This window comes from Ascaphus truei, chromosome 1, assembly GCF_040206685.1.
Source record: "Ascaphus truei isolate aAscTru1 chromosome 1, aAscTru1.hap1, whole genome shotgun sequence".
Classification (NCBI taxonomy): Eukaryota; Metazoa; Chordata; class Amphibia; order Anura; family Ascaphidae; genus Ascaphus; species Ascaphus truei.
The window spans coordinates 373797753-373818954 of NC_134483.1; the positions used below are offsets into that span (position 1 = coordinate 373797753).

Here is a 21202-nt window from a genome sequence, read left to right on the forward strand (position 1 = left end):
TTTACCTGCTTAATTGATGCTGAAATAACAAAGGAATAGCCCACACCTGTCCATGAAACAGCTTTTGAATCAATTGTCCAATTACTTGTGGTCCCTTGAAAAAGAGGGGGCTACATATTAAAGAGATGTAATTCCTAAACCCTTCCTCCAATTTGGATGTGAATACCCTCAAATTAAAGCTTTAAGCTCATATTCATTATTTAACGGTAACTTGAATTTATTTTGGTACACAGCCAAAATAACAAAACTTGTATCAGTGTCCAATTATTTCCGGACCTAAGTGTGTGTGTGTGTGTATATATATATATATATATATATATATATATATATATATATATATATATATATATATATATATATATGGCTAAACCTGGGGGACCTGGCTATATATATATATATATATATATATATATATATATATATATATATATATAAGGCTAAACCTGGGGGACCTGGCTATATATATATATATATATATATATATATATATATATATATATATATAGCCAGGTCCCCCAGGTTTAGCCTTATCTCCGCATGCTGGGAGAATAGGGAAGGTTGCAGTGTGCAGGGAGTGCTTCTGTACATCAGAGCCTCCGCAGTGACCCGATCATTAGGGCGCCGCCATGTTGGTGTTCGTGCATGCGCTGTGAGCCCGTGGAGGTGGTGAGGGAACAGAGGTCGCGCATGCGCAGGAAGGTGTTGCGAAAGCCCGCGAAAGAGGAGCTGCTCCTATAGGGTGGAGCGCACGGGACTACGAGTCCCAGCAACCATAGCGAGACCAGGTGACGCCAAGGAGCCTATAGGGCGGCTGGACTAGCAGGAGGAAGGTGTAGAAGGTTGCACAGGGGAGCACGCCGGGTAGAACCGAGCAGGAGGAGGAAGGGGAAGGAGCTCTGCGTGTGGGGAGGTCGGTAGCCCCTACACTAGGCCTAATACCCCGGCCCAGTTAGGCCCTGAGTCCCCGTAGAGTGGAGCGGAAGTAGGGACTGGCCATCAGATAGGGCACACCCTCCTTAGCCCAGCGGAAGAGTGAGATGTTCAGAGACTGTTGCTGGATCTTACCAGAGGTCTGGGCTAAGACCTTGGTCGCGCAGGAACAGCCAACCGGGTGGGATCGCCCTGGGAGGTATTCCTGGACATCCATCTGTCGTCTGATACTTTGCGAAGTTCTTTAGCAGGCCCGAAGTGCACCTACTGTATACATATATTCGTATCCGAACACAGTGGCTGCGCAGTCACACACATATACCTCACTTTGACAGTGGGGCAATATTGAGTGTGGGAACTGGACACAGTGTGGGTACACGGGGAGGGGGTCGCGTCCTGCGAGACGCATTTGTATAGTGTCTCCTCTAGGGAGGGACACCTGTTGATTATATGCAAGGTTATGGTTGTGTTAGTAAACCCATCGGTTACTTTTATATGCTGTGTGTGTGTGTAATACATTATTGTCCTGCGAGGAACAACTTCTACTCTGTTGGGAGCCATCGCAGGTGGAGGCGCTGCACCAAGTAAGAGGTATCAGTCTTAAATACAAACTGCCCCAGGCTCTCCGTGGCAGAGGCTCAGTCCCTGCGTGCCAACAGGTTACACAGCATTGGTAGCGTACTGTATTCAATAGGAAACAGGGCTACATTTGGAGGTGCTGCTGAGATTAAGACCTGGGGTGCCCCAACTCTAAATTCACCCAGCCACCTGTCCAGAATGTCTCTCCCCTCGCGTCAGAGCGTACGAGAATGGGCACAGCAGATGCAAACGCCCGCCGCGTGGTGGCAGTGAGTCAAGTTCCTATGGCCTTGCCCTTAGAGACATTACAAACGGCCCTAAGACAACTGCCAGGTTTCTCCAAAGCCCGCCTGATTGATGTCCTCATAGACCAAGACGCCAAGTGGAACACCGTGCTAGTTGATTGTCGCAGAGACTTAGTGGTACTGGAGCCCGCTGTTCCCCAATACCTACAGCTCCCCAATTCCCCCCCTGGCTGGAGCCCTTTTGTCTACCCACTCCAGGACATACCCACTGATGTGCTTGGCGAAGATTGTCCTACTTCCGCCTCAGCCAATTACCCGGCTAGTGATGCGGGCAGTTGTCGGTCAGAATTTAGTTATCCGGGGTCCAGTGCGTCCGAAGAAGCTGGGCTGTGTAGGGATATGCTGCAGAAACTTAACGACAAGGTAGGCCAGCTGACCGCCCCACCCAGTTTACCACCCTTAGTTGAAGCACTCACTCTGGCTACCCACTCCCAAAATTACAGGAAATTGAAAGCCTTCTCAGGGACCCTGCCCGTCCCAACGGGGGCAGATGGAATAGACCCATGGAAAGAACACACCAGGGGCGTAATGGAGGAGTGGTCCTGTACGGATGCGGAAAACCCCAACGCTTCATGGAATGTTTGAGGCACCCAGCGTCTACTCTGGTCAGCATTCATAGAGAGCAACATCCTGAATTGACCGCCCAGATGATCGTCGAATTCTTGACGGAGGCCTATGGTGTGGCAGCACATGATGGGGCCCTGTGGGCCAAGTACTATGCCATTAACCAGAAGGAAGGGGAAGACTTGTCGGCCTACATCCATCGAGTACAGATAGCATTGGGGCCCTTACTTCACCATAAGTATGTTACAGCCGCCCAAATGGACGAGTACCTCCGTAAGCAATACCTGAGGGGCTCTCCGTGGCAGAGGCTCAGTCCCTGCGAGCCAACAGGTTACACAGCATTGGTAGCATACTGTATTCAATAGGAAACAGGGCTACATATATATATATTTATGCTATGCACAGGAAATTAGACTTTGCCATATGCATTTACCCAGTCATTGCACAGAGTGAAGGGGGTGGGATCAGAGCTGGCATTAAGCATTCATTTCATTCAACGTCACAAGCTGTCTGTTAGAGAGAGCTGCATTACCTCTGCAAGAGGACAGAATGACAAAACATGACCTCAGCGGTAGCACTCTGTAGTGGAAAATTCATTAGATGAGTTTCCCAAACCCTTCTTGATGTAATACTTTGGAGGAATACAGACAATTCAAGAGATCAGGGAATAGATATGAAAATGTAAGTCACAGAAAAGGAAAAAGGAGGAATGCAATATTCTAAAATATAACAATTACACAACATATTTATCTTTGTCGACATCTTATTGATTAGTTCGCTGATCAATAGAATAACATTTGCAAAAGATGTTGTTAAAAGCGAACAACTATATACTTACCAAATACTTATACCTGCAGCCAAATTGTCTGAACTATAGTTTCACAACAATAGTGACAATATATTATTCTTAGAGGTAATAGATTTGAACGAATAGTATTATGAATAGTATTATTTTTGTTAAAGCTGCCATTTAAAAAAAAAATATATATATATATATATATATATATTTTTTCTCATTCAATATGTGCATCAATATAATCTGCACACTGACAAGTGATTAGCTAAAATGCAGATTGATCGCCTGCTCCGGGTTATTTAGTTCAGTTCTTGCATAGCATTGTGGGAAATGTAGCCATGGAATATGATTGACTGGGCAGTTACTAAATACAATTGGTGCACTGCTATAGAGAGGGTGGGGCTCAAGAGCCAGAGCCTATCAGAAGGGGAAGGGGCTGTCACTTTGGAAATGCTTCCTACATTAGAAACATTAAAAATGTATTTCAAACATTTTTTTTTTTAAATGCTACAAGTATTTTCTCATAGTACAGAACTGATGTATTTAAAACAAAAACAAAAAAAACATGTAGGATATTGCTTGAACTACTGCTTTAATAATCTTTTGGAAGTTACCAGCAACTCTCCTGACAAAACTAATATTTGGACCAAGCAACAATTATGCACAAATTCTAAACTATACTGGTTGAAATGGTAACTTTACAACACATTTTGTCATACATTGCGCATGCGCAAGTGCAGCTAAGGGAGGGATGAGGAAGGGGCTCAATAGGTTGATAAGGGGTTAATAATTAACAAGCAGGATATGTGCAGCAAAAGGGCACAAAGAACAAAATGTGTAGCCATACACACAAAGGATACGTTTGTCCCATTATGGTATCTATTTGTAATAGTAAGCAACACATGTTTTGGTCAGTAGATGGCAGAGCAGTACAATAAACATATAAACACAAGAAAGACTACTTGCGATCTCTTTTTTTTTTGAGAAAACACAAATTACCCTAAATAAGCTTGGGTATTAATTTCACACTGCTTTCATGCAGTAGGGGGTCTATTCAATAAGAAATCAAGCTCCACATTCTCTCTCTCTTTTTTTTTTCCCCAGAAAGTGATACAGGTTTTGAAAACTGCTGCTCATCAGGCATGAAGCACTAACTGCTTCACAGTCGCTTAGTCTGCTTTTGTTTGTATTTGCATAATAACACATACCCTCTGCTATTTCCACTCTAATTAGATCATTAGATGGGCAAATCTAAACAATGGACCTATGTGGTCTTCAAAGCACACACACAGCAACATTGTAGTTTATCCTCAACACTTAAGCTGCTGCAGTAAAAGTTCAGCGTTCACCGAGAGGCGGCTAATGTGCCACATGCATTAACACCGTTACGCAAGTGGCTCCTGGGCCATTATTTTCTTGAAACAAAGACTGTTGTGATCCAGACCATCAACATTAATTCAGCCCTCCAGATCCGTGGGCTATTCCCCCTATATCTCTCGCCACCAACTTCCTATAATGAATGTTTCCGGCCCGGCCATTAGCAGGTTTACTGTACATTGTAGCGTTTCAGTTATACTGGAAATACCTTGGGGGGATTTAATTTTCCTTAATGATTATTTTAAATAACCGGTATTTGTGTCCCTGCATTATCTTAATTCTCTGGATTCTATCATCTTTATTCTAATTCTTTACATGTATAGTTATATAGCAGGTCCTTCAAACTCAGAATAGGTTGGGGGCCAATTAAGTTCGACTGCATCGAAAGGAAAAAATAAATCAGACACTATAACCTACGCGTACACTTTTTTTCCTTGAGCTTTCCTTATTAAAAATATTTATATGTCAGTGGTATCCCTCGCCCCCTCTTTCCCAGCACCTCTCGCTGTCTCTCCCTCTCCAGAGCACCTCTCGCTGTGTCTCCCTCTCCCCAGCACACCTCAATCTCCCCTCTCCCCAGCACACCTCAATCTCCCTCTCCCCAGCGCACCTCACTCTCCCTCTCCCCAGCGCACCTCACTCTCCCTCTCCCCAGCGCACCTCACTCTCCCTCTCCCCAGCGCACCTCACTCTCCCTCTCCCCAGCGCACCTCACTCTCCCTCTCCCCAGCTCACCTCACTCTCCCTCTCCCCAGCGCACCTCACTCTCCCTCTCCCCAGCGCACCTCACTCTCCCTCTCCCCAGCTCACCTCACTCTCCCTCTCCCCAGCTCACCTCACTCTCCCTCTCCCCAGCGCACCTCACTCTCCCTCTCCCCAGCGCACCTCACTCTCCCTCTTCCCAGCGCACCTCACTCTCCCTCTTCCCAGCGCACCTCACTCTCCCTCTCCCCAGCGCACCTCACTCTCCCTCTCCCCAGCACACCTCACTGTCCCTCTCTCTGGAGCACCTCCCTCTCCACCTCTTTCTCCCCAGCACACCTCACTGTCCCTCTCTCTGGAGCACCTCTCCACCTCTTTCTCCCCAGCACAACTACCTCGTCTCCCCAGGGCACTTGTCCGCCTTCCTGACGTGGTTTGTCTGCTGAGCGGGTTCGGGCCGCATGATAACACCTTGCGGGCCGAATGCGACCAGTGGGCCACGTGTTTGACCAGCCCTGTTATATAGGTATGTATACACACATATTATGGGGGTAGAATCCCAAACACAAAATTCTGCTTTTTCCAAAAACTTTACTGTTAAGAATTGTGAAATTAATTTTACCTGAATTTGCTTCATGTAATGTTGCTAATGCTTTCTGCCTGGTGTTTTCCACAATATATTTCCCATCGGTCAAAGATGAGGCTGCTCTAGTATCAGGGTCCAACGAATGCTGGATTTCACAGAGGCTCAGTTCTGCTAGCACTCCAGGAAGTTCACAGCCATCAAAGTCTGTGCTGAGAGAGTCCTGAGTGGACAAGGAGAAAGCTCCTTCCAAAACCAGGGGAGAACCCGGCGGGGATAACGATGAAAGTGAAGATCGGGAGGAGAGCGAGGTCACAGATTTAGGCGGTTTGGCCTCTTGTGGGTCCTGTTGTGCAGTAGGTGAGTTGGTATAGTCCGTCCTGCCATGGCAAAGGACCACTTCATTTTCGTGGATTGTGGTGATGGGCCCAGATGGAATGTAACCACTCTTCTCTTGCAGGAGGAAGTCCAGTTTGTATTGATAGTCCAAGTCTGTTACAGGATCTCCTTGGTTGTAGTAGAGGTCAGTGGAGCTCAGGGAATTGAGAGACCCACGGCTGGATGTATTCAAGGACCCACGACTGGAAGCTAGCGAGCCCAGGCTGCTTCCTGAAGACACCGACAGTGTGCTGGCTGAGAGGCTATAAAAATCAACACAAGAATACAATGTCATTACTGAAACATAAATAAGGAATATTCATAAGGCGGTTTGAATTTGCTTTCTCCTCTGTGAAGGCACATTCAAAGAGATGTGTGTGTGTGTAGGATCAGCAAATCTATGCAGGTGATGTGCCATGGTAATGGTGCAACACAAACCGTGAAAGACAAGGTAAGATAAAAGTGGGATTAGGAGAAGGGAACAGGGAACAGTTTAGGTGTGAGAATCAAGGAAACCAGGATATTAGCTAGAACAGATGTGGGTTTGCAGTTTATATGTTAAGAGGGTTACCCAACTGATAACAGGATGCTTTGTGCACTGGATTCCTGAATGTAAATCTTAACTTTAATAATTACTGGAAGTAAGGACAGCTAACAGAGAAGCATGCAGCACACTGCAGAGATATTGCTCCATCCAACAGTGCACAATACTGAAAACCAAAATAAAAACCTTGGAAGATAATATGCCTCATATTGACAAAGCCCTGGTGATTATTCAGGCTGTAATGAAGAAGCTTGTCAAACCTAATTAGCGCTCCAAACTTTATGTACATATTTATTTTGCTATAAAAGATGAAGCCTAGAGAACACATCATTATTATACTATTAGTGCTTAATGTTCATTAACGGGAAATAAACATATTGCGAGTTAAATTTATGTGTTGTTGGTACACTCTTTCTGACAGGCCTTGTGCAAAGGTAACGTCTGATAGATGTAGCTATTCCTGCCTTGGCACAATACATGGCATAATTCATTTCTGGAACAAACCATAGAGCAGGCCAGTGTACAACTAAAGTTGCAATGAAGTTGCAATGGGGATTATGTATCCAACCTTTGAAGTCAAACACTGTACAAGTCTTGTATGATTCTACTTGACGCTCTGTACATTTTGTGCCAAGGTTGTAAACGCCTCCTGCACTGAAGTGTTTTATCACATATACAATGGAATGAAAACACATCTTAAGCAAGACAGGGACATACGTCCATTCATTTAGGACCACAAATTCTTTTGCACCCGCATGTATCTGACTCAAAACCACAAAGATAACAGCTCAGAAGAAAACGTCATACAGTACAGTACATCCATGTGCATTCGATTTAATGCAAATATGCCACTGACCTACCTTTTAAGTTGTGAATGCAAATAAGTGGCTAATTTTGTAGCCTCTCCCAGTTTCTTTACTAGCTCTTTCTTCTTCTCCTGAAGTTTCAATCTGAATTAAACAGACATTGTTAAAATGTACGCAGTCAATCAATCTTTTCTCAATCGTACAGGTCAGCTTGTTAGCAATGTGTGTGTGTGTGTGTCCAGAACTTCTATATGGCAGAGAAAAGAATCCACAAATGTTTAAGAAGGGTTTGCAGTTCAATAAATATAGTGGAGAATTGTGGACCTCATTGGAAGTCAGAACAGAAAATATGCCTGGCAAAATTACCAGACGTCATGTACTGTACCAAAGAAATCTAAGGAGTTGGGAAATTAACGTCCTGGCCTATTAAAAACGCAAGCAAATTAATACTTGCGTCAGATTTAAATACTAAATTGTTGTTACTCAGATATCAGCTAATTATATATTATTTATGCATCTCCATTGGCAATCCCTGTTGCCATGATGATCAACACCAAAAACAGAATAAATGTCTAAAAAAAAGAAAATAAATATTTCATATACAGTAAGTTTATTCCATGTTGCGACAGGACCGTCATTACTACAAAAATAATAAATAAGTGCAATCTTTTTTTTTTTTTTTTAAGATAAGATATTGATTTTATGCTGCAAACAAACTGTATATTATAGATCTGAACAGTGAATCATTTATTGCTACAGATACCTGTCTGATATGGGCTTAGCTGTGTCCTTTCCCTGGGCACAGGCAGCTGGAACATGGTGGGAACATTGAGGAGGACAGAGGGTGATGCACTGCTATAACTCCTCAGTTGCCAACTTCCTGGCAACGGAGGGGTTAAGGGGCAATACGACTTCTAGTAAAGTTGCAATAAAATGAAACCCCTCAGGAAAACCGCACCACTTCTGCTTTATCATAATGGAAGGAGAAGGTGGGCATGTTTACTGGTAATCGTGACATAGGGAGGGAAGACAGTGACATGGGGGGAGTTGGTAACCTTGGGATGGGGGGTGGGGGGGAGCTTGTTACGTTGTGGTGGGGAAGAAGTTGGTGAAATTAGGATTGGGGGAGTTGGGCCACCCCAACATCACCAACTAAGTGCAATTTTCAACTTCACGGGTCTGTTCTTAAGGCTACAGCTAAACTATATTTGTATCGATTTTTAAATAACTTCCAATAAAAGGCATTGCAAAACAAATACATGAATGTACATGGTCTGCCCATTCCACAGAAAGAGAAAACAACATTGCATTTTTACTTCAGGGGGATAAGTGAGCTCAGTAGACACACACAAATGAACCAACTAAAAAAAAAAAGAAACCCGTTTTTTTCTTTTTTTTACCCATTTACATTGTGGGTGACACAAACATGCTCATATGTTCGGATGTACTTCTCAATCAATTGTAATGTATTTTTTTCTGAAGATTAAGAGCAAATCCATCTTTATTCAGCGTGGCCCAATCTCTGGATTAATATACGTTCTTAATTTAACACTTGTCAACTATATGCAATTATGCTATAATGCACAGATCCCCCACAATGATAATGAAGGAATGATCATTTCATTCTAACGAGAGACTACACAGTACATCATATAAAATCATAGTGCCAAGCAGAGGAGGTAACCTACCGCTCAGCAAGTGCTTGGCTAGGTGTGCTCTTCACAGACAGGAGGTCCTCTTCCAGTCGTCTTCTCTCTGCTTCCAGCCGCTCCATTTCATCCTGAGTGCGTTTACGAGGAGTTACAAACTGAAGTTCTTTCAGGAGCTCCTCCTTCTCGTTGATCAGCATTAGCTTCTCCTTCTCTATGTCCAACGCCCCGGGCCAGGCCTCACTGTCCAACTTTGCCAGTTCAATCTTCAGATTGGCCATGCTGCAAAGACAGGTGAAGACATGAACTCGCTTGTCACGTAGAACATAGATCATTTGAATTTAGCAGATATAAGAGGTTGATGGCGGTGTTGGACATGGGTATGTGAAACAGACTATTTTCCAAAGAGAAAGGTTTTATACACAATGCATATGTAGTTATCGCATGAATACAATCAATATGAGTCATATTAAAGAATCACTAAATGTAATACTCTAAAAGAGAAAATGCTACCTGCTAATACCAGACTCTTAAGAATAAAACATATACTGTATTTAAAAAGATACCATTAATGCCAAGACAAAGTAATTTTTTTACATTTTTTTTAAAACTATTTCCATATTAAAGCTTGTCAAAATAAAGCCTAATGTTGAAACCAGCAACATGGCAAGGGGGGTCTTCCAATAACAGATCCCAATTGGGCAACCATATGTCAAAATCCCCAATTATTTAGATCTCAGACTAAAAGTATAACGGGTTAAAAAGCACCACGAGGAAGCCTAGGATTGCAGATGTAAAGTAAGAAAGAGATATGCTTTCTACTTCTATTCATTCAAAACGCACAATCCTTTAGAGCTTCGACTTCAGAAATTATTTCAGAACAGACAAAAGCGGAGTGAAGAAAAAAAAAACACATTGTGTCTTTATTCATTTTTATCACAGCCAATCCAACCTATTGGATATGTACGACCAAAATTGATTGCTGTGATTATAAACCTGCTAATGCAGTAAGCACCATACACCCTGCAGATGGCTAGTATATTACTGGATATTTATAACATCTGCTCTCTAACCTAAGTTCTGCTGTTATTTACTTTGATAAGTGGGAACCACTGCCCGCTTCCTACAATGAATGCTATTTTCTCCCCATTTGTACATTTCCAATAGCTCTACAGGCTTCTGATTATATGCAGGTTGTACTGCATGTTAAGAGGAACAGTTGTGTAGATATCTTTCAGATGTGGACTTTTTTTTTTTTTTTTTTTAATAATCAGACATATAATGCCTTTGAAAATAGCAGGATGTATTTTATATTCAAGTCATACCATTTTTTTTTAGTTACGCTATTTGGATTTAGAGTTTTTAGCCAACATTTGAAAAAATAAAAATACATTCAGATTAAAGCAGCCATTCCTTTAGAAAAAAAAGTTTGTTACATGAATTGAACAAAAGTGCATTGAGAGGCTGATCGCCCTCTATTCATCTCTGGGAGACCACAGTCCTGCCTTTTGACTCGATAGTTGACTGCATTACTGGGAGGGTGACCTGACCCAAACCTCTCAATAAAGAGAATGTCATGCGTCATATGATAGCAGTGTACTCATAATGCACTGGCAATCGGGTTGCCAGGCGCACATCCTCTAATATCCAATCTTGCTGGCAGAACGGGTACAAATAGCAGCTGAACAGGGAAACGTTACAACAACAACAAAAATCCCTCTTCAAAGTGCTGCTCTCAATGATTAAGCAGATTTTAAAAATGGTGGCTATGCCATGAAAGGGTCTGGGGTTTTTACTATTGCAAACATTAGTGTACCAGCCTCTCTAGCGGTTTTGAAACATCGGTTTGATATTTGAATGTGTAACCCCATTGTGGCCAAAGAGTCCCTTCCAGCATAAAAAGAGTCCGTAGGGGTTAAATCAAGTGGCAAATGTATTATGGAACTATATTGGTTCTGCTAGGGGTTTTCAATGCATTACTTTGCTCATCTCTCAAGCAGAAAATGGTTTATTACCACAAATAAACCACTGTTGGACAGAAAAAAAGGGCCAACTCCACAATGTGTTAATCGCAAATTCGATACAGTAATAATAAGAGTGAATGTATCTTGGATGCCCGGCTTAAACCAAAAGGTGCTGAAATAAATGTTTGTGTTCATGTGCATGACCAGTAGAGGTCGCTAAATACTCATTGTTGGTTTAACAACATGAAACTTTCCATTGCAAACATTCTTCTGGACCATGCATAACAGAGCAAGAGCACTACAGCTTCAGTTAACCTACCTTCTCTTAGCCTCTTCGTATTGCAGACTTAATCTGACCTTTTCCGCCAGATTTGATCTAGTTCTCATTCCAAGCTGAAGAAAAAACAAAAACAAATAGTGTTAAGCATAAGAAATACTTTGCACAGTTGGTGTATTTGATAAATATTTTGTAACTTGGGTATGAATTCTTTGTGACCATTCATTAAACAATATCCCATTTACAAAATATACATAGGGCCATATTTACTAAGTGGTGCTATGCCAAATTACACTTTCCATGACAGAAGGCCCCTTACGCAAACACCCGCTTCCCCAAACTCCCCCCCCCCTCCCGCCCTCAGTTGCTTAAAGGGCCATAAGGGGTCTTTTGACATAGTAAATAAGGGTTGCACCTCGAAAATACACATACAAAATGTGTTGTGTGACATACATTACATTTATACAGAATATTATATAAATATCATTATTATATACTTATAACTATAATTATTCATATATATATATATATATATATATATATATATATATATATATATACACACATGATATCAATTATTATATTATTTTAGAGTATTACATAATATATGTGTTATTATAGTAATGGGACATCTACATTCTCCTTCATTAACAGTATCAGCTAATGTATAGAAAGGGTTAAAACAAAGTTTCACTGTTGCTCCAAGGTACTCCCTATTAAGGGCTCAAAAAGCAATGAACGTGAAGCATATGAGATAGCGTGAGTGGTGGTGGTGGGGGGGGGGAATGAAAGGATGCACTCCGTGAACCACTTATCCAATTAGAGAAAACAGAGATAACAGATATAATGTGCTTGTATAATTACATATCAAAAAGAAATTGTGTAAACCCATTCAGTGCAGGAGGGGAAGGCAGCGCGGAGCAGAGCGTTTTAGGTCTGTCCAGCAGTTCAAAGGTTACCCCGCTCCGAGTCAGATCAGATCATTAATGCATAATGGACCGCAATGTGCGGAAAAAAAGAATAAAGTCTATTTCTGTGTACTACATTAACAGCAACATTATTTTTACACAGAATAATCAATTTTAATAGCTGTCCCCTCTATTGCATTTCCAGCTAATAGAGATGGTGGTTAATTAGTTTTTAGCCAATTAAATATTATGTGCAGACAGTGCAGGATTATAGATCCAGCGCATATGATGAGAAGGGCTTTGCCCTCCTAAACGCTTTTGGATTTTGCCTGTTAATTATATAGGAACCTTAATAAGTGACTTTACAAGGTAGAATCCATAATATATGATAAAAAAAAAAAAGAGAAACGCTTATTTGTTGATGCATCTTAAAGGAGCAATTCATGCGTTTTATTGTTGCTATTTTTTAACATAGGTTTACAGCAGGGGTCTCCGGAGCTGAACCTCATTAACCTCCGCTTCAGAAACCCCTGCCTCCCTAGATACTTACCTCCATATGGGGTGCCTATCTCTCGGCACATTCAATTCTCCCGCGTCACGCAGGCCAATAGGAAGCCACACCTGATGACATCACAGCTTCCTATTGACCCGCAGGGCGTGAGAGCTTTGAAACTCCGCCGTTACATGAACCCTGCAAGCTGAGCGGAGCAGCTACAGGCACCCCCAAAAGGGGGATGTATCTCAGGAAGCAGAGAGTCCCCAGAGCTGAAATTAACGGGGTTCAGCTCCGAAGACCTCCTGCTTCAATCCCATGGTACAAAGAAAAATCGCAAACAAAATAGCTAGGTTGGATCGCCTCTTGGATAGTATTTTTTGTTTATATTTCTTTAGATATGTTGTCCTTGCTTTTTATGTTGCAGGAGTCTGCATAGATATCTGCCAGAGGGCAAACACAGTGCTGCGGTTGTATCATTCTCATATGGCTCTGTGAGTAAAACCATGGACTCTGATAACAGTAGCACCCATTTTGAAGCAGGGGGATCTCCTCTCGTGTCGGCTCCTTGTGACCTTGGGCAAGTCACTTTATCTCCCTGTGCCTCCGGCACCAAAATCATAGATTTTAAGCTCATCTGGGCAGGGACTGCATCTCTTAGGATACGCTTATAGCACCAAAGACGGCGACGCCAGGCTGCGGTCGCTGGGAAAACCAAATTGAGACGACTTCCAGCGATAAGCGCACGCGATGGCGGCAATGCATTTGTTTTGACGCGACACTGCTGTCTCTAGAAGCGCAGCCTAACAATCCTCTGCCTACCGCAAACTATATTTAAATTGTGAAGCGCTTTGAGTCCCATTCGGAAAAAGGTGCTATATGAAATCAAAGTTTATTTTTAAGTAACTTTAAAGGATCGGAAAAATAAGAAAAGTGGTGAATATTGTTACGAGTACTCTCATTTTCTGTAGTTTGCTTCAAGAACATTTCTTGGGAGGGGAGGGGTATTGCATTTTTAACCCCTTTGCTGACACAGGGGTGACCAACACTGCCCAGGCTTCCTAAAGATACCTGCAGCATATAATGTAGAAGACTGGCAGCAGCTGCCGGCTATTGGAGCCGCAACCCACTGATTAGAGGCGCATAAGGTGGGTATAAATAGGCAGTTACTTGATCCCTATGTCACCTTGATAAAGTACACCTGTACGAAAAGCGTAGGTGCGTTCCTCTTGTCCTATTTTTGTTCCCTGTATGTGTTATTAGCTTTCAATACAATCTTCATTTTTTACAACTGCAAAGTGGCCTGGTTTGTTTCTTCCTGCTTGACATTGCAGGACGTCTGGAGCTGTGCTCTGTCTGCACCCACTGTTTTCCAGCATATAATGTAGGAAAGATTCACTTACTGTCCCAGCCAGCTTTATTCTAAAGCTTGCCGGGTTAAATGCGGGCCATCCGCGGGGCTTTTCTACAATTTGAATCGGAGTTTCCCGCGCGGCGGCCGCTTCAATAGATAAGCGCTAATGGCGCTTATTATTGAAAGCGCCCGAGGCGCGGGAAAACCGGCTGAAAACGGCCGAAGACAGCCGCGTGCCGTCCGCGGGTTAAAAATACCCGCGGAGGCAGCCGCTTTAGATTAAAGCTGGCCGCCACTGTACATTAAAAAGGTCTGCTGGAAGGTACTGTATGTATCATTTTATTTATATAGTGCCAACAATATACGCAGTGCTTTACAAAATGACAATACAAGGTAAATAAATGCCAGACAATTGGAGACCCTGCCCTGAGAAGCTTACAATCTACCTGGTATGTTGGGAAGCGTAAAGACACAGCTGGAGGGAAAGGGCATTACTAGAAGTGGAGTCAATGACATGAAAACACAATCACTTCACGTTTTTAGATGGAATGGGGGCTGCCGACTGCTCACACCCTCGGGTTCCCTGTAGATAGGGTTGCAAGCAGCTTCCCCAAAAATACTAGACACAATGGTGAAAGCTGCAACGTGCTCGAGACACACACATGCTCGAAACACACACGCGCACACCGCTCTCCGCGGTTTCCTTCTCTCCTTGGCCCCACCTTCAAGCTCCTGACACCTCCTCCTGATTGGCTGCTGCTGTGTAATGTAGCCAATCAGGATGGAGGAAGCTGCCCAGCCCACTGGCAACAGCCCTGCTCTCTCCCTGCTTGGGGAAATCCTGCAGCCCCCCCAAGCTGGTCAGGTCACTATGTCCAGAGAGCTAACACCGGACACATACATGTCCAGTATAACCTCTCTTTCTTTACTGGACAATGTCCAAATACAGTACTGCCCAGTTCAATACCGGACACCTGGCAACCCTACCGCTGTAAACCATCTGCATGCAATGTGGTGATGGCCTTTCCTTGTCTGACTCTGAGCACATTAAGAAGGGTTCGGTTATCAGTTATACTGTCTAGATCAAGCTCAGAATTACACTTAGGCCTAGTAAGCCTGTACTTCCAAAACGCAATAAAATTGTCATCATTTTTAGAAAGGATACTCATCCAGGTCTGTGACCCATGTACAAGTAACATTTTCCCAACTCGTTTTTATAATACAAATATGTACAGTATATGATGGTACAAGGCTTTTCAGATGTAAGCAGAAAAACGAGTCTGGAAACAATGGATTCACCAACTATTATGGCTTTTCACATACACTTCTCTGAAAATATTACAACCCCAATCCATCTGTAGTTACCATACATATGAGGAACAGGCAGATCTAGCAGGAAAAGAGCAAAGCAGAGAAAAAAGAATGATAAAAAGTTAAATATATTTATTTATAAACTGCATCCCAGTTAATGTTTCAATTCCTAAAAGAAACCAGGACAAATCTAAAAAAATAATAATAATGTAAAAAAAAAAAAAGCACCTTGAACAACTGGTTTGTATAACTTTCTATTAACAAAACATCACGGAGAAATCTAAAAAAAAATATATATATATATATTTATGCCGATCTATTATTTCAATAAAAAAATATTATACTTATAAATGTAATTCCTACCATTGAAACCTTAAGAGAGGAAGAAGAAAAACAACACAAACACAGCCGTATACAACCTACATTTCATGCAAAATGACTGGATCTAACTTTAATGCTTTTTGATCCAGTAACAAACAATGCAACAATAAATTCCACTGAATGTACAGGACATATATTCTTACAGCTCATAACTAACTCCGGTAAGATTGCATCAGAAATTCCATACTGCGGTTATGAGCTGCAGTATAAAACAGCCCTTGATAACACCTCCTGAAACTACTACCTTGCATCCATATTTTTCTAACATCTTAAAACTAATTGAGGATTTCAAGAGAAAAACCAGTCCAGGTATGTGGGACTACATTTTTATCTGCTATATTGTGGCTCAAAGCACTCAGTCTCCCACACTAGGGTGCTGGGACTTTGACAGCTTGACATCTTAAAGACAGAAAGGCAGTATAAAAAACACAGAAAACAAAAGCTTCTTGGAATGGGAATCCAAGTCTATTAGAGTAATGAATACTACTGGCACAAAGTGTGCAAAAATCAGGTGATTTATGAAAAATGCATTCCACAATCAGATTAGCTGCATGCTTGACCTGTGTTTGACTTGCATTTTCACCAAATATTTTAAAATTTGAAAAATAACCAATTTGCTGCAGGGGGGGAGCATGCAAAGTTATTAAGGGGGTTAAAAAAAATATCAGCGTTACCGTTTGACCAGTACAGTTTATTTGATCCCAGCTAAGCAAGAGAATCCCATTATCTCACTGAAGAGGTTAACTACCTCTAAAATGCACGGGTTCAAGACATTCCAACCGCCAGCATGGCATGGTTTGGTTATTGGTTATCTTATGTTGGTTGGTATGCTAAATAAATATGTGGTCTTTAAATCCCAATATGGTGCGGTGTCCATGTTGCTTTGGTATCTATTCTTGGTTGGCGGGAGAAGTACGGGCATGTGTTTCATGCATGTCCAAGTTTATGCATGATGCATGTACTGTAGGGTTCCTTGTATCTTGCTATGCAGCACTACAGGTACACATTTTGCACTACTTCAGCTGGCCATATGTGGACTAGCTCTACCTTTGCTACGCAATTTTTGAGATGGGCAAATGGAAAATAAACATACTATAGATGAGACGTGACTGAAATCTCTACATTGCAACAGTACATTTAATTCCGCTAGAGAGATCGCTCCCTCTATAACTTAACATCCTGTAAGGCCTCCCCACTTCTGTGCAACACTGTTTGGTTTCCTCTGTCTTCCACCATAACTCCAGGTACGTCGTCATTTTGTGCTTTTTAAAAATACAATACTATTTCAAATATTCTCTCATTGAATCATGTCCACTATTACCACTTTCCAGTCACCTTTTTAGCTTTCTCTATGCACAATCACATAGCATCTTTTTTAGTGTCAAATTATATAGCTAACCTATTAAGTACCATATAAATAAACTTTTTGCCATTTTCCTAGAACCCACCACTGTGAACTTGCAGGAAAGAGCAAAACTGTGGCCAAGATGTTTTTTTAGCAAACCGAGAAACACAGCTCATCCACTATGGATCTTGTGTGTGTGAGAGTCAGAATGCTGTTATTAGACCTGCTATATACACAGATTATAATGGAATGAAAGCATAGGATGGTCCCGCATGTACAACATGTGGATTGATGGGATAACCCAATGAGAAGTTACCGAGTGTATGGTGAGCCAATAAAGAATGATATTGGCGAGTGAAAGTGTGTGTAATGTGATGTGTAAGGACTCATGGCATACTATGGTTTAGATTTATATATGCTTTTTGATACTGGAAACTTTTCATGTTGATGCTGGTGGTCACCATACTTCCTGCTGCCTGTTAAGCTTCAAGATAGCCACACGCTTACTACAAACAAACTGCAAGATTCTGCCTTTTAACATGTCTGTGTAAGGCTTCGTCCATGGTTCTTGCTGGCGTGCGGCGTGTCGGGGGGCCAGTGACGTCACGGAGCTGATTCGCCCTCATTGGGCGAACCACTCACGTGACCGGCCCTGTGCTCCAGCAAGTGGGAAAATTAAAAATTTTGCTAAGACCTACGCTTTCGCAAGTGCGCGGAAGCGTAGGAGAGCCCCTACTAAAGCGGCTCTCATTGCGGCTGTAGGGGCTCAGTGCCGAGCGGAAGCGCGCCTCCGCCCGCAAGCACTAAACATGGACGTGGCCTAAGACCAACTAGGGTGAGATTCACGAACCACCAAACGTGGTATTGCACAGCGATCCCGCATTGACTGCTCTTCTGGTCATTGGCAATTAACACTGAATCCAGATCCTGTATGGGAGGTTAGTGCATCCTACCGATTCTGTTTGCTATGTAACTGCAATAAAATAAATGCTTCTGCTTGGCAAGAAAAATAAGCTTATAAGTTTCACTGTACGAAAAGGAAAGGTGACAATTATTACAATTATTACCCAAGAGCAACAGAAATCAACTGAAACTATAACCACATTTGAAAGATTTCTTATTTCAACAGAATGTGGGTTCGATGATTACATGGCACTTTTTTTGAGAAAAAGCAGAGAGGATTACAGGCACACGTTACTTCCAGCAATAAGGGTGAACCGCCGGTGGTGCACATTGAGATGAGGAAGATCCTGCACCACCCCAGTAGGTCACGGAGAATGAGGAAAGCACCCAGGCACACAGACTCGTCTTTATCAAGGTGAGGGCTAACAGTCGAAGCTTTGGTAGCTTTTTGCTGAATAAGTCACCTTTGCCACGAGTCTGTGTGCCTGGATGCTTTCCTCTCACTAGCAAATGATTTCTCAGAGTCTTCATCTCAGATGTGCTATGATGTGTGCCGGAGCAGACATGGCACCAGAGTGATCTTCAGTCCTCACGTTCAATTCAGATCACGTGATCGTGACATCACGGACCGAGAAAATGGAAGAGGAGTCCAGAACACAATCGCCCTCAGAAAATTAGCTAAAAGACAGTCCACGTGACGGGCTCCTTAGAGTGCCACACCCCATAATGTAGTGGCCAAGCCATGGGGCACTAGACGAGTGAATAGGTTTAAAATATGGCAGTTACATAGCACATAAGGTTGAAAAAATACATAATGTCCATCGAGTTCAACCTATGTTAAATTTAGACGACAAATACTTATCCTATATTTGTACTTACAGTATTTTGATCCAGAGCAAGGGAAACAAAAACCCCAGTGAAACATTATCCAATGATGTCTCATAAGGGAAAAATACATTCCTTCCTGACTCGAAATAATGGTAAGCAGATTTCTCTCTGAATCAACATCCTTCCCATGTTTACTTATTTGGTATATCCCTGTATACTGTACCTTTACTTTCTATTATAGGCTAAAGCTGGTAAATTCAGGGCATTATTGAAATCCCTGCTCTCTGATTGGATAATGCCCGGAATTTTAACCAATCAGTAATGGCCCGGAATTTTTGCCAGCTTGCCAAGTTTTTCAGCCAATCAGCTTTCAGGTTTCATTCACAAAGAGTGAAATTTGCACTGAGACAGGGGAGGTGATTGGACAGAAACCACCAGCAAGGCACTGACTCCTCCCCCACGCTGTCTGCAGAGAGCTCCGCACAGGAGAGTGAAGGGAAAGGTATGTGTGTCTGTGTGTGTGTTTTGTGGGTGCAAAGGGGGCAGCAAAGTCTTGTTGGTGTGTTTCTGCTGTGTGTGTTTTGTTCTTGTAGAGGGGGAGCTGCAGTGTGTGTGTGACTTCAGTGTGTGTTTTGTGGGTGGAGGAGGGGTGCAGAGTGTTTTGTTGGTGTGTGTCTGCAGTGTGTGGGTTTACAGGGGGCTGCAGTGGGTGAAGAGGGGGGGCTGCTGGTGTGTGTTTTGTGGATGTAGAGGTGGCAGAATCTGTTTTGTTGATTTGTGTGTCTCTGCAGTGTGTGTTTTGTAGGTGCAGATGGGGGGGCTGCAGTGTGTGTTTTGTGGGTGGAGGAGGGGTGCAGAGTGTTTTGTGTGTGTGTGTCTGCAGTGTGTGGGTTTACATGGGTGCTGCAGTGGGTGTAGAGGGGGGCTGCTGGTGTGTGTTTTATGGATGTAGAGGGGGCAGCAGTCTGTTTTGTTAGTGTGTGTGTCTGCAGTGTGTTTTGTGGGTGCAGATGGGGGGCTGCTGTGTGGTGTGTGTAGAGGGTGGAGGAGGGCTGCAGTGTGCTTTGTGGGTGTAGACGAGGGGGGCTGCACAATGTGTAGGGGGACTGCAGCGTGTGTGTTTGTGTATATAGGGGGGGTTGCAGAGTGTGTGTTTGTGTGTATAGAGGGGGCTGCAGTGTGTATGTGTGTGTGTGTATATGTACAATTTTTTTTAATAAACTTGCAGCAAAAGCATAAGAATGTAGACAATCATGCTGATAAAAATCAATATGACTACAAAAATTTTACTTTTTTATGAAAAATTAAAAATAAGCCTACATTTAGCCTATAATAGTAATAATCCCCTCAGAACAGAGCATTACTGGCCAATAATGCCCTGGCTGGGTTAAAGTCCCTCGGCTTCGCCTCGGGCCTTCAACTCTTCCAGCCAGGGCATTATTGGCCAGTAATGCCCTGTTCTTCAGGGATTACTACTTAAATAATGATGTCCAACCTTTTCTTAAAGATATCTATTGTATCTGCCGTCACAGTCTCCATGGGTAATGAATTCCACATTCTAACTGCCCTTACTATAAAAAAACATTTTCCTTTGTTGCTGGGGAAATCTCCTTTCCTCCAACCTTAAGGGATGACCTCTACTATTGATGTCAGGCTTACAGTTTTGTAATTCCCTGGTAGTAATTTAGTTCCCTTTTTATATATAGGTATCACATCTGCTTTACCCCAATCTTGTGGTACTGAGCTTGTGGAAATGGAGTCTTTGAATATTAATATAAAGGTGTAGCTATTACTGAACTTTGCTCCTTAGGAACTCTTGGGTGCATGCCAGGTGCTTTATTTACCTTCATTTTATCAAGTCACCTATGCACTTCTTTCTCAATTAACCAATTGTCCATTGATATAGACGTCATGGCTTCATCTTGTTGCATACTGTATGTCTGCAATTGACTCCCCTTGGTAAATACAGATGCAAATAAAGTATTTAATACCTCTGCTTTTTTCTTAGCTACAATACTTTGCCAGCCCATCTCACCCTGAAATGGTATTTATTCTCTTTTCTAATATTTTTTTGTTAGTAAGTAACTTTAAGAATTTTTTTAGAGTTGATCTTACTTCCTATTGCAATCCTTTTTCAGTTTTTGCTAATCATATTGCCCTTTTGCAACTTTTGTTACATTCCATATAATTCTGAAATATTGCCTTGTTCTGACTTTAAGAATCTA

At 42.4% G+C, this 21202-nt stretch overlaps 1 protein-coding gene across 3 annotated transcripts in view; it reads right to left on the reverse strand.

The window, feature by feature from the left end:
• Nucleotides 1-21202, reverse strand: part of WWC2 (WW and C2 domain containing 2) — a 245958-nt gene that overhangs the window by 54031 nt on the left and 170725 nt on the right. For all 3 annotated transcript variants that reach the window (XM_075610722.1, XM_075610741.1, XM_075610733.1), the window contains 4 exons: nucleotides 11497-11570; nucleotides 9253-9495; nucleotides 7619-7708; nucleotides 5876-6477 (listed from right to left, as the gene is read on the reverse strand). In XM_075610722.1, coding sequence (XP_075466837.1) covers nucleotides 5876-6477; nucleotides 7619-7708; nucleotides 9253-9495; nucleotides 11497-11570 — 1009 coding nt within the window. The remainder of the gene's footprint in view (nucleotides 1-5875; nucleotides 6478-7618; nucleotides 7709-9252; nucleotides 9496-11496; nucleotides 11571-21202) is intronic.